Raw genomic sequence first — 14,812 nt, 5'->3', positions numbered from 1 at the left:
GGACGCTACCAAAGAGGGTGACCATTGGATCCATAAGGGGCACATTCTGACTTTTCATACTTCCATGGCGGGACACAAGACCAAGAGTACTTTGTCTAGTGACGGGTCTTGCAACCCAGGAGAGGCCTGACAGGTCCTCTAGCTTGCAATTTGCATGGTACGGATACCATTTTGACAGGAGAATTAAGACGGCACGACAAGTTATCAGGTATCATGCAGGCAGCTGTAGGTCGTTGGATCTCCTCCTTCAATTCACACAAAAGGTTAAATGTAAACAAACAAGTCTTTGAGATTTTTGTTACTACTGTTAATCTTGCATGACAGAAAATTTTAAATATTCAAAGGTTATAAGAAAAAATATTTAAATGAAGTCAATAATAGTCGTGGAAACTAAAATCACCGACAAAAAAGAAAAACCTAAACACTGTTCCTCTCAGATGGACTGGCAGAATTCTCCCAATGACTTCTTGGGCCTTGTAGAGAGCCCACCATTTCAGTAAAAAACCTGACAGCATATAATCATTCATGATATTTAACTCTGATGCAAGAAGAATCTCTCCCATACAGATACCTGAAAATAGGCAACAACAATGCAGTGTTAGCCAAACTGGTAGAGTCTACTTTCAGTAAAGTGTTTTATCTGTGATATAATTCCTTACCATGCAGTGATGATCGAAGCCATCAACACATTTGTCAAAAACTTGCATTATATCTATCATGTTCAGTCTATAGAAACAACTAATCAAGTAAGCTATATAATCAAAACATATATATAGTCCAAAAAGGTTAAGTGTCCAAAAAAGTATTAAACAATTGTTGCTAATCAGTGAACTCAGTAAAGCAATGATGCCATGCAACAAATGAGCCAATTCCAACTTCGCCTAAAGTTGAATGATATCCGTCTGGCTCGGGCAATTCGACGTCTCCTTTGATAATGACATCAATGGCAACCTTGTAAAGATCTTTTTGAAGAGGTTTGCCATGAATCATTTGAGGCCCATCTGCCAAAATAACTCGCCCTTGAGCAACGAGCTCTTTACGCCAAGAGTACAACTTGCATGGCCGCATTCTCTCTACACATTGATGATTCCCAACTGAGGGTCCACCAGTCGATTGTGGATTCTCCGGTTGAATCGAATCCATGTGTTGCTGCTGTAATAAAGTTCCACACCATGTGTTATATATGATAATTGAAAAAAAATAATTTATTACTATTTAAATTTTAAAAAGAAAGATTTCAATGAAAATTGACCTGAATCATCTCTTTGATACCCCCAATTTGGTCCGTAAGAAAATCTATTTTAGAAGATAGCTCTTGAATTTTGAACGATTGCTCTTGAATTGTAGATGATTGCTCTTCTACTTTTCCTTTATACGAAGAGATCTTTTCAAGAGCTGCAGCGGACCCCCTGATTTGTGATTGGGAAACGGTGGTCCCAACACCTCGAACACGACCCCTTGTATCAGGACCAAACACTTGAGTCAATGGATCGTTGAGGATGTCGTGGGAATTACTTCCTTCGCTAGCAAGTAATTCTTTGACTTTTTCCTACAATATTATACAATTACATAAGTAATATATTGACACTAAATTTCAATTCTATAAACTTAAGTTTAAGACAAGGAGATTACCACATGTGAAGCCGCATTACTGTGAACAGAACCATCCTTTCTTGTATGGGTTTTAATCCATACTTCAGTCCTACTAATCAGGGTGTCTCCATCTTTCTTTTGGCGTTGCTATATTTGAATGAATTTCACATTGTTAGTTATTAAGAATACAAAGCAACTAAAAAAATTTAAGTTACATATAACTATCAATACTTACCATTTCTTCCTCGATTCTCGCGTGGCCATGCCTGCCACTCGTATGGTAAATTTTTAAAATTTTCCTATTCTCGGCATTTTTTTTTTCCTTTGTTCTACAATTCTGTGATCCGAATTATGTTCAATGAACATTTCCCAATCTTCAGGCCTAACTCTTGGTGGACGGTTGTTTAATTTGGATCAAGATTTGAATGAGGATCAAGGTACTTCATCCTCAATTTACACTTGTACTTCCTGAACATATCGGACATGCTTTTAAAGCATTTCTCCTTGTAAGACTGAGGAATAACAAACTCGTCCTACAAGAAAATTCGAGATTGAATTTAGTTGAAGAAAAAAAAGAATAATGATTAATTTATATCATAAGAAATTTTGTTGTATGTTACCTGCAAGAGCTTCCAAAGTTCTTCTTTCTTACTCATTGGCACTGCACGCCAATCCTTGATGGCAATAGAGACATGGGTGCGAACCAACTCTCTACTTCTTGTAGTCAACCTATGTGAGTGTTCACCCACAGGTAGTCCAAATGCATTTAAGCTGATTACAGGCTTATTTTTTGACGACGATGAAGTTCCTAACACATACAAAACTTATGTTGTATCAAAATAATATTATTTAAAACAATGTATTAAATAATAAGGTAATGAAGGAATTGTATTGACCTGCATTTTTTGATGCATGTGCTTGTGAAGTTGACATGTTCTCCTCGACTATTGACATGTCGTAGCTCACCTATGGATACAAATTTATATAAGAAGAAATCATCATACAAATAGAAATTCATTTATCAAATGAATCAACATAAAGTATGATAACAAAAAAATTACCTATAACTCATAGCCAATTTCCTTTATAATATTTTCTAAATTTGTATTCTTGCCCCCAGAAGAGCAAAACAGAGTCAGATCTTCAAGTGTGTCCACGTCTTTCGTCAATCTTTTTGGTGACATTAAAACAACATACCATCCAGGCCTTGTTTGATCCTTGGAGTAGAATACTTGACTTGCTTGGGATGCAAGTATGAATGGTTCATCTCCTTCTTTCTCATGTCCTTTCAATTTCTCCATATTTACCATTACCAAATTTGACTTAGGATCAACAATACATCCATTGGTCTTGTCTTCCACTCTGACCCAATCACAATAAAATACCGTTTGACGGAAGACAGTGTAATCCAACTCGATTATCTGTTTTACTACTCCATAATAGGTAGCCTCATCTTCTTTGTAATTCTTACCTTTAACACTTGCCATATATTTAGTGATGGCTTTCATGGACACCCCACTATTTTGTGTTGACTTAGTAGTCTCGTATTCACTTGGAGAGAATATAAAACCATTCACGCGATACTTGTTATAGCATTTTGCCTTAAACGTAGGGCCATCTACTAATCGTTTCAATGTCAACTCGCCCTCAACAAACTCCAACTGCAAATAAGAAAAAAATAATAACTATATATGAACAAATATATCAATTAAATGAATAATTAGAAAAATACCTCCTTTCGTAACCAATTGATGAAATCATGTTCATTGTTCTTCGACACACTGCCCTTTCTTCTTTGCCCCTTTGATGTGATCGGTCTTAAATATATTTCATACTTCCTATATGAAATATATGTAAGAATTTATCCAATTACTACTCGTGATTCGATATTTTAGAAAATTTATCTACTTACCTTTTTCCATTCATAAATTCCATCGTAGCAGTGTAGAACCCATCTGCGTACTTGTTGATGTTGTATGTTAGTTAGGTAGATATTCTTGCCATTATCCAAAGGCTCTTCATCACACACCCGATCCTCGTCCAGGAACCTTTGACGCGTATGTTTGTGACTTCCTCTCTCACCATTTGGCATGTACTCCATACAATATAAAATAGATTCTTCTACAATGTAACGCTCTGCAATACACCCTTCAGGATGTGCTGTATTCTTTACGTATCCTTTATAAATCTTCATTAACCTGATGGAGGCATCCAATTAATAATATATTGTCAATATATGATGACGATGAAGTCTAAATGAATCACATCAAGATTAGATATTTACCGTTCAAAAGGATACATCCACCGAAATCTAACTGGACCGCAAGCTAATGCTTCGTCAGCTAGATGTACCATAAGGTGAACGCTAATAACAAAGAATGAAAGAGGAAAAAGCTTCTCCAAAACACACATTGCCACAACAACACGTTGTTTGACGGCAATGATGTTATCTGCACTAATTGTCTTCGAGCACAGGACATTAAAGAAGTAACAGATGTGCTGAATAGCAGTTCGCAACATCTTATGCTCTGAGAAAGCATGTTGTAGCAACACAGGTAGTAATTGACACATAATGACGTGATAATCATGCGACTTTAGTCCCTTTATCTCAAGAGTTTGTAAGTTCACAAGATGTTTAAATCTGGAACTATACCCTGTTAGAACCTTCAAGTCATGCAATGTTTGATAAAATAATTATTTCTCCTTGCAACTTAAAGTAAATGGTGCCTTTAGTTTAATAGTTTTGTCATCCGCTTCTTTTAGCCATAAATCTTTCATTTTGTTCATTCTTTTCAATTCTTCGTGTGCATCATCCTTAGTTTTATCTTTGACTTCTAGAATCGTCGACAGAAGATGGTCACTAATATTCTATACAACATACATTACATTCAAGTTATGGCAAAGTGGTAACTCCTGGCAAACGCAATTATGATGGAATGTTAAGTTTTTATTCATTAACATACATGTAAATGAAAGTAATAAGTTAACGAAATCACCTTCCAATATGACAAGTCGAATAAGATCGATCTTTTGTACCAAGCAGTCATATTCTCAATCGAATCATCACCGTAACTTTTTCGTCTCTTCCCCTTCGATTTACCGATATCCATCTTAATACTGATTACCTTCGCTTTAACCTCTGAATTACTTAACCGATGAAAAGGTCTTCCTTTTTCTACTTTATTATTGAATACCGCTTTTTAGGTCCTAAAAACATGATTAATAGGAAGAAATCTTCGATGGCCCTGATAAGAGTACTTCTTGCCACTCTTAAGCCGTTCAGAAATGGTTCCTTCAGTACAAACAGGGCAAGCATATTGTGCATGTGTAACACATCCTGATAAACTCGCATATACAGGAAAAGCATGAATTCCCCACATTAAAATGGCTATCAAATTAAAAATCATCTTTGAATGAGAATCATATGTTGTCACTCCATTAAGCCACAAATTCTTCAACTCGTCAATCAACGGTTGTAGGTAGACATCAATATCCTTACTTGGTCCTTTTGGACCTGGTATCAATACCGTTAACATTGAAAATTCTCTTTTCATACACATCAAAGGGGGTAGATTATATGGCACTATAATGACAGGCCAAGAACTGTAGGCACTACTAAGATGTCCAAATGGGTTAAATCCATCAGTCGTAAGCCCTAAACGCACATTACGGAATTCTTCAGCAAAACTTGGCCACTTGTTATTTATTACCATCCAACTTGATGAATCAGACGGATGCCGCATAACACCACTATATTCTTTCGGTTGAGAATGCCAAGTCATTTGCTCCGCTATCCATGGCACACTAGAAATAAAGTTTTTTTTTTTTTTAGAAAGATTGCTTATTAATTTTTTTAACAAAAGGTATATAGGATAATATCAAAATTATATTAAACATTGAATGCACACCTGTATAGCCTCTGTAGCCTTGGTGCCAAAGGAAAATATCTCAAAATCTTTGATGGAACTCTAACACCTTTTTTCTTTGCCAAGTAATCTGACCTCCATCTTGATGTATGACATGTTGGACAATTTTGTCAATCTTTATACTCTTTCCAATAAATAATACAATCATTTGGACATGCATGTATGGTCTCATAAGTCATTCCCAATGAGTTGATCATCTTTTTCGCTTGATATGTGCTCACTGGTAACGTGTTTTCTACTGGTAACAACTTCTTAACCAATTGAAGAAGATCATTAAAGCTGTTATCCGACCAACCATTACGTGCCTTTAAACTATACAACTCAACAGTAACCGATAATTTTATGAGTTCTCTAGGGCAGGAAGGGTACAAAGATTGTCTTGCATCATCAAATAAAGCCTTATATCTTTCTGCATAAAGGTCTTCATGACAATTTTCATTTCTAAGATCATCCATAAGAGTATCAGCATGTTCTCCAATATTTCTAAATGGATCATTAACAAGTTCCTCCATTCTAGGATACTCATCATCGGATTGATCATCAAACATCGATGATGATGGTTTCTTGTTACTTTTCACAAGACTTTCACCGTGAAAAATCCAATGTGTGTATGACTTATCCATACCGTTAATGAGCAAATGCTCATGAATCTCTCCAAGAGTGAACATCCCACTCCCATTTCTACATTTCACACACGGACACGAATAATGATCAAATCCACCACCGTTGTTCTTTGTAAACTCAATAAAATGCACAAGTCCATCCAAATATTCTGGACTTAACCTATGTTTGTCCATCCATGCTTTGTTACTTAATGATGACATTCTGCAATAAATGAGAAAATCAAGTCAATTTTGATGTTAAAATGATGGTTGGACCCTATTAACTTAATGTGTTTAAAGTGAAAAAACAAATTCCGATGCATGCTTTAGTGAAATAAAACTAGTTTTTTATTTCCATTTTTCAATCGTAAGTATGATAACAAACTAAAATAAAAAACACTGCATCTCTTTTTTAGACTCAACAGGCAGATATGTTTACATGAAGTAATAAAAATATAAATTAACTAAGACTATAGGTAAGCACACAATTATACCTGATTCAGTAGGTTCTTCTTATCTACAACAAGAGAAGTGGACTTCAACAAATATGATTATATTCCTGAAACAAAACAAAATAGATATATGGTTCATTTGATTAAAGAGGTATTTAGCATTCTATAAAAGCATTTAATGCACCACATTAATCCATTGCACTCTCTAACAAGTAATACCATTGTTAGAAAGGAATGTAACATTCATTTTAAAAATAAACTCTCCACCATCACTACGAACATTCTTTTGGGTATGCAAACCATTCATTTGTAAAGAAAATGAGTTTACAGGAACAAGTGGGAAGTGCAGTGGAAGAACAGGGAGATTGGCCTGGTAAAATGTCAATAAAAACATGTACCTCAGTGCGCCCTTTCACAGCTTTTGGGTATTGGTCAGATCAGTCAAGCCCGACTATCTAGTTGCATAGAATGTTGTGGAACCTGTTGTGGTGTTGCAGTTTAAAATCAGATTTCTGTTACAACGACCAATTGGGGTAGAAGACTAGAACTCATCTTCCATCTAGTCTAAACAAAAGATATATAATTTTTGTAAGCTGAACAAAAGAAATGAAGAAAGAATGAACGATGACTGTGGACTAGAAGCTGAACAAAAGATATATAATTTTGTAAGAGCATTGAAGTAGTGACCCACCATAAGATTGTGGACTTCTAGTTGCTATCCCTGATTGATCCATGGATGATGACTGTGCAGGCATGGAAGCACTTCCCTGTGTAGGAGCATTGGAAGTAGTGCCATCCCCATACTGCTTTGGTTCCCCAATAAGATCGCACTTTTCAACTATTACTTCCAAGTTGATGATAATAATGATCTTGATTGTAGTGAATGAAATCATCATGAGAGAGAATAAAAAAAAAAAACACCTAGATGAAATGAAGAATAGATATGATATGCATATGCTGAGCATTTTAAGAGAATGAGGTTGGGCAAAATTAGCTTTAGCCCAAAAGTAACAGCCACATAGCTTTCTGTCTTACACAACCTAAGCAGAATATTAATTTTGAGTTTAGAAGGAAGAAAATGAATGGCCTTCCTAATAAGAAAATATAATTTGAAAATTAATATATCTATTGCGGGTGTTATCCACCACGGAATTGTATCTTAGATGATGATCTGAACCAAATCATGCTGTGGATTGTATGCTACTAGTGCCATTTGAAGAAAATTGGTTTTGGATGATTGTGCATGAATAGGAACATGGAATATTGAAAAGTAAAATTTTTAATGAGTCATGTTCAAATCCAAGATTCAAAGGTTATAGGATCATCAATGATGCATGATTACAAGAAAGTAGCAAACATGAACAATTGAGATCGATATGAGAAAGTACCCTGTGTCTGTTGCAACCCTGATAAAAATGCACCCACCATGTCTACTTTCTAATTTAGTATTATTATCTGACTAAAAGTAGAAGGGATGGGGGGGTAATTTATCAAATCAGTGGGTCTATACAAGAATGGTGATTCCTTACATGTGCGGACATACAAAATGTGTGCAGGATTTGTGATGATCAATGAGCAGTAAAGATTAGGTGAATGTATTTCAGCAAAAAATGTTGTGCAAATTGCATATGATAGATAATTGTAAAAAGAAAGAAAGGAAAAAAAAAAAACAACCACATACCTTTGTCACATCCTACACCCGATGATACAATGCATTGACCTCAATAAGAGTACAAAGGTATGATTTCTTTGTAATCCAAAATAAACATAAATGTAATGTACTACTGGCCACAACTAGCCAACTTGGTAAGGTATGATTTCTTTCTCCTTGTAAGTAACATGTTTATTTTGAATTTCTATCCACATCTCTACCCTCCATTTCCACCTTTGCTACTACTAACTATAAAATTGGTGGCACTCTAACTTTTTGGCTGTTACAGAGTCACAATCATCTGTTGTTTGTCTTTTATTCTTAGTGTCTTGGTGAAAATGGAAACATGCATGTACAGAATCTGTTGCACAAGAAGCAACATCTTATGAGAAAATTGATGCAGGAAAACCTGCAACCATGATTCGGAAGTCCAATAATAAAAAAATGCTACAAAGTAGAAATAAAGAAAATGCTAACAGGAGCATGTCTTACACTAGTAAATTCAGATTCTGATGTGCCACATAGCTCAATAAGCTTAATCTTGTCTACTTTAAGCTGCAAAACAAGTAAACACTGAAGCGTAAGAAACATTTTAAAAAATCAGGCAGGTTGAAATGGAAAGAGAAGAAAGGATTTCAATGATTAGCTACCTTGTGCCTTTTTGCACACAAGTAGAATGCAGTGGCTGTGAAAACAGGCCGACTGAAGTCAACACTTGCTCAACGAGGTGCTGGCAAAGCAGCAAGAAATCGGTCCTTGTAGCTGAAAATCAACATTATTATTCAATTACATACAAATGAAAGATTACACAAAATTGCATACATCCAAGCAGGCTGACAGGCAAGCATGAGTGATTTATGTTTGTTCACATCTTATATAAGGGTGAACTCCCTCACATAGACAATGAGAACATCAAAAAATAAAAATAATAATAATAAATAAATAAATAAAACAAGGAGATATCCAAGAGGTGAATCATCACAGATGTGCCAACATGACACATTTATGTGACATCCTTCATCAGGTTGATCCCACCAATAACATCCAGATGACTGCATAGTGGGTGCTTAGTTGCAGAACCCATCAAATTAGGCATCGCTTCTGCTTTGAACACACTTTGGACTTTCACTCATAATGCCACTCCCTACCCATTTGCACTTGTTTACATTTTGAAACGGACGCTTCCCTGATCCCGCACCCGAATCTATTGTTAATCCATGCAACTATAGATGGGTGGCATGGGTCTTAAGTATGGCTAAATTGAGAATGACCCAACCACAAACAGAATGCTGAAAGACATCCTTTGAAAAATAAAATAAAATCAACCAATGCAGATATCCAAAAAAATGGAAATAATAAAGAACTAGAAACACGAGAAACGACTAAAATACTCAAATCTACAGTTGGCAAGGACAATCATGGAAAGTTAAAATGCAGTGTGAACAGAAAAATAAAATAAAACGGTTATTCAACAGATCCAAAAACTAAATCCGTGTTCCTTCATGCTAGGATCTAAAAATCATGAAAATCTACAGCCTCGCAACCAAAAAATCGAAAAAAAATGCTAAATAATCCACGTATGGATCAGAGCAAGAAACGAGATCTCGTCCATGACTACAGAAAATAGAAACTACATTGAGAAAAACATCAAATAAAAATCTCGCATCTACGACTACAAAGCAGAGCTAAAGCAGAAAGAACGAAAAATCCAACAAATCGCAGCTTCGAGAGATGTAAAACAAGATCTGCGTCCTTACAAGCTGAGATCTGCTGGAGAGACGGTGACTGATATAGAAGATAAAAGAGGGAGATGAATTACTTTTCTAGGAATCCGTTGTTGCTGCTGCTGCTGCTGCACTCACTCCCTCCCTTCAGTCTTCCCCATTCAACCGTGGACGACAGATCACACACCCCATATGGAGCTGCTGCTGCTGCTTCTACAATATTAGATACCCCATGTGTGGGGACTGTCGTGGAATGGTTGATGTTGCAGGGAGAGGGAGATCGAGAGAGGGAGGGAGAGTGAGAGGGAGAGTGAGAGAGAGGGTTGAGATCGGGAGAGGGAGATCGAGGGAGAGGGAGATCGAGAGAGAGGGTTGAGATTGGGAAAGGGAGATCGAGGGAGAGGGAGATCGAGGGAGGGTTGAGATCGGGAGAGGGAGATCGAAAGAGAGGGAGATCGGGAGAGGGAGAGGGAGATTGCGTTTTGGGCGTTTTGGAGGGATTAGGGCGTTTTGGCGACCGAAATAATCCAGTAGTCTGCGACATGTTATGTAAATGTGACTCTCGAGACATGTGGGGTCCACTTAGAGGGTTTTAATAGAATCCATTCCGTCCATCTGTTTCAAAATAATAAGATAAACTATGTTAATAAGAAATAATAATATAGAACACTCAATCGGGATACACCAACAAAAAAGTGAAAGTAACAATGTACAACAGCCACTATTCCAGTACGGTTCACTACCGTTTCAAATCAGAAACGGCTTAGAGCCGTTTTTGAACCAAACTAGGGACCGTACTCATTTGACGATTTTGGTGTAGTGACTTGACAAAAATTATCCAAATCCAAAGGGACTATTCCTTCTACTAGTGGGTCACGATTGCCTCAACCTCAAGAATAACTAACAAAGAAGAAACAAAAGTGAGTTGCTTCTAACATGATATATCAACATGACATATCTCAATTACTTTTTGCATCATTAACATGTTCTTAACCGGGTGTGTCACACTCCAAACTCGAAAATCGGGCTCACAAAATTTTCGATCACCGAATCAGGTGCCGACAACCTCCATAGTACCCCATTCTCGGCTCCCAGCGTCCACACTACAGATTCCGATCCTGGGATCCTACAAGGAGGATTTTCCAATGTATATTTAACTCGTAATAAGCATAACCACAAGTTTACCCAATTCACAAAGGCAACATCATCATCACATATCCACTAATATGAACAGTTGAATACAGTGTTGAAAGGGAAATACATATATCAAAAATCAAAGCTCTAGAAGATAGTTGCACGCTTCAAGTTCAACGTTGCTACAACCTAACGCCACCTGCATCTATCTATCGTGCATAAGCTTATAGAAAGCTTAGAGGGTGGTGTAAGTGTGTGCACAAGATAAGTGCCAAGTATTCAATGCAGTGTCATAATTATACAATGTTAGAAATATTGGCAAGATCCTGAATCATACGATAACAGAGTAAGTGAAAATACTGACAAGTCCATGAGTCACACAATATCAGAGTATGCAATACAGACCAACTATGCAAATGAGGAGTCATAAAGAGCCAAATATCAGATGTCGTGGGTACAATGCAATATGTAAATCCTACTAAGTCCGTTTAGGCCATATAAGTACAGAAAACATAACAACCTAAAATGCCATATGCCTACGGATGCAATATGCGATGCGAATGAAATGACCAAGCTAGAGTGTGAGGTCGGGATGAAAGTATGTAGTATCACAGGCTACGGGGTCCATTACAAGAGACTTCTATCCAAACCAGTCCCATACCTAAATTTGGTACACGTAACAAATAGTTGTGCACCACTAGCTCGAGTGGATAGTAAATGAATGAATGAATGAGTATGCAATTCCTTCTCAATAAGTCCACATATCAGTACGGTTCCTCTCTGGGGAATCACCGGGGTCTAATACACTCCAAACCAGATTTCTGCCCCATCACGTGCAACAAGGTGGGTGGAAGAGAATTCACTATCCGCCTGCCAATATCAGGCCCGACTCGTTGATAGTGGACCCATTCCTCGAGCTGGTCAGACTTAGCCTAGCATTACCCCCTCCTCTCGGGTAGGTAAGGCTGTACCCCCTTCCAATTGACCACGACATAGTGGGAGACGAGGCCTAACGGTATACAGTCCTCATGTGCTCATGCATCCACTTGGTCATAACGTTGGAGTAACCTCTGGAACCAAGAGGGTTCTGGAACTTTCACCCATGGATATCTATAATACCCCATATAGAACAGATTTTTGGTGTCCCATCTGGCCATCCATGATATGCCTGTGGAGGCTACGGCCCTGATGTTGCTAGGGTGTACAATGGTCATATCACAAAATGCGAGATGCATGAGTCATACCATCTAGTCATGCATCAAACTTGCGCATACCGCGAGCTCATGTAGGATAACTCTGCCTATCAGGGAGTCCCATAAACAACCGACACTATAACATATGCAAAATGGTCAATCATATCTCATAACAAACATGTAGATGATATGTATGGGCATGTATCATGATGTCATGTTGTCACATACTCATAATCGGTATCAATAACCGGCATCGACAATCGACCTCGACAATGTGGATATTTAACCAACATCGCCCCCAAGGAATGGCCCACATAGAGCCTAACATATAGTGGACCCATGGCCTCACACAAGGGCTAAATATACAACACCATTGGCCTTACTCAAGAGCTTAATACACATCACGATGGGCCTTTCACATGTGCCTAACATACATCACGATGGGCTCCATTGCCCGGCCCTCAAATGCATCACAATGGGCCTCATCACATAGGCCTCATATACATCACATTGGGCCTTAAACATGGGCTAAATACACATCAAAACGAGCCTCAAATACGGGTTGCATATACATCATATTGGGCCTCAAACACGGGTCGAATGCACATCATAATGGGCCTCAAATATGGGCCGTATATACATCACATTGGGCCTCGACAATTGGCCTCGATATCCGACCTCGATAATCGGAATCGGAATCAGCCTTGACAATCGGAATTGGAATCGGCCTCGACAATCGAAAACAGCCTCGATAATCGAAATCCGGATCGGCCTCAGGAATCGAAATCAAAATCGATAATCGAAATCGGCTTCGACAATCGGAATCGGCCTCGATAATCGGCCATGATAATCGAAATCAGAATCAGCCTCAACAATCGGCCTCGATAATCAGAATCGGAATCGGCCTCAACAATCGGAATCGGCCTTGATAATCAGAATCAGAATCGAAATAAGCATTAACAATCGACCTCAACAATCGAAATCAAAATCGGCCTCAATAATTAGCCTCGACAATTGGAATCAGAATCGGCATCAATAATTAGCCTCGACAATCAGAATCGGCCTCGACAATTGGCATCGAAATCGAAATCGGCCTCAACAATCAGCCTTGACAATTGGAATCAGCGTCGATAATCAGCCTCGACAATCGGAATCAGAATTGGCCTCAACAATCCGCTTCGACAATTGGCATATAAATAAGGTGGGGTCTATAGATGGACGGTCGATCAACCATAATATAAAGATCGGCCCACGACCGTGGTTATATCAAATCTGATGGCACGGAGCCATCTGTCTATGGCGAATAGAGCCCACTTATTTAGGTTAACCCACTTAGAGAATTATGTAAATGGGCTTAACAAGGCCTACGGGAAGGTCACAATGAGGACATCTAACCATCATTGCCCATCAATGTGGACATCTAACCAACATTAGTTCCAAGAAGTGGCCTATATAAGGGATTCATACACAACATAACAGCCACACATACATCACATTGGGCCTCATTCATGGGCCTCTCATATATCATGTTGGGCTTCATTTAAAGGCCTCAAACGTATCACAATGAGCCACGCCCATGGGCCTCAGATACATCTAAATGGGCCGCGCCCATGGGCCTCAAATATATCACAATGGGCCATATCCCATGGGCCTCCAATCTATCGCAATGAGCCTCATCAAATGGGCCGTAAATGCATCACCATGGGCCTCATATGTGGGTGTTATATACAACAAGTGGGCCGCACTATTTGGGCCTCATATGCATCAAATGGGCCACATATCTGGGCCTCGAATACATCATATGGGCTACGCTACACGGGCCTAACAATACAAACAGTGGGCTCCGCACACGGGCCAAATACATCATGATGGGACTCATGGATGGGCCGCACCAATGGACCTCAAGTGGGCTTGGACCACACTAAAATCATTTCAATAGTTGTAGGTGTAACGTGTGTACCACTGTACACTATAATCCCATGGGGCACATGGCCCATTAATGATGATCAGCACTATCCAAACATTGACCAGGTACATCAACACTATCCAAACCTTGTCTATGTAAATCAACACCATCCAAACATTGCCCAGCACGTCTAAACATTGGGCAGTATCATCCAAACATTGTCCAGCACCGTCCAGCATAATCTGGATGGTGTGGATGAAATAATACATCATGGTGGTGTCTACGCGGTGGCCCACCAGAAATTTGAATCTGCCTCAGCTTAGTCCTAAGCCTTAAAACGGGCTTACCAAATGGATGGACAGCTTGGATGGAATACATCTACAAGTGGGACCCACAGAACTTACTGACGTCGGTCAATAGATGGGTCCCACCATTAGAACGGCTTGGATGTATATATACATCACGTGGGACCCATAGAACCTGCTGACGTCAGAGGGGTAGCGTCCCGCTGCTGGTCGTACAATAGATGGATGACCTAGATGAAAATGGATGGACAACATACAAATGCATCATGGTGGGGCGTTGGGTTGTGCATGGCACCGTCCAGATGGACGGTGCAGATGAAACACAT

General features: G+C 38.6%; 1 protein-coding gene and 1 long non-coding RNA gene across 9 annotated transcripts; both read right to left on the bottom strand.

Moving 5' to 3' along the window:
* Positions 1–783: 783 nt before the first annotated feature.
* On the bottom strand, positions 784–5,634 carry LOC131243189 (uncharacterized). 5 transcript variants are annotated; one of them, XR_009169934.1, is made up of 8 exons: positions 3,326–3,451; positions 2,655–3,254; positions 2,490–2,559; positions 2,214–2,401; positions 1,829–2,126; positions 1,633–1,740; positions 1,253–1,549; positions 784–1,152 (listed from the first exon to the last, which is right to left on the bottom strand). XR_009169934.1 is itself a non-coding variant. In XM_058242352.1 (7 exons), the coding sequence occupies exons 4-7, from the start codon at positions 1,829–1,831 to the stop codon at positions 820–822; spliced, it is 741 nt and encodes a 246-aa protein (XP_058098335.1). In that variant the 5' UTR covers positions 1,832–2,126; positions 2,214–2,401; positions 2,490–2,559; positions 2,655–3,446; the 3' UTR covers positions 793–819. The 5 variants fall into 5 exon arrangements, 4 of the variants coding, with proteins under 4 accessions (XP_058098334.1, XP_058098335.1, XP_058098336.1 ...); XM_058242352.1 differs by having other exon boundaries at positions 793–1,152; positions 2,655–3,446; XM_058242353.1 differs by lacking the exon at positions 2,655–3,254 and having other exon boundaries at positions 793–1,152; positions 3,326–3,382.
* A 997-nt stretch (positions 5,635–6,631) lies between these two features.
* On the bottom strand, positions 6,632–10,183 carry LOC131244529 (uncharacterized). Of its 4 annotated transcripts, XR_009170361.1 has the most exons (5): positions 9,938–10,081; positions 8,875–8,986; positions 8,717–8,779; positions 8,581–8,633; positions 6,632–6,680 (listed from the first exon to the last, which is right to left on the bottom strand). It is a non-coding gene; the product is annotated as an uncharacterized LOC131244529 (long non-coding RNA). The 4 variants fall into 4 exon arrangements; XR_009170359.1 differs by lacking the exon at positions 6,632–6,680 and having other exon boundaries at positions 8,289–8,633; positions 10,044–10,183; XR_009170360.1 differs by lacking the exon at positions 6,632–6,680 and having other exon boundaries at positions 8,289–8,633.
* Between the last annotated feature and the right edge of the window lie 4,629 nt (positions 10,184–14,812).

This window comes from Magnolia sinica, chromosome 4 (genome assembly GCF_029962835.1).
Source record: "Magnolia sinica isolate HGM2019 chromosome 4, MsV1, whole genome shotgun sequence".
Taxonomy (NCBI): domain Eukaryota; kingdom Viridiplantae; phylum Streptophyta; class Magnoliopsida; order Magnoliales; family Magnoliaceae; genus Magnolia; species Magnolia sinica.
The sequence above is the reverse complement of the archived record's forward strand: the minus strand, read 5'-3'. Positions and strand labels throughout refer to the sequence as shown.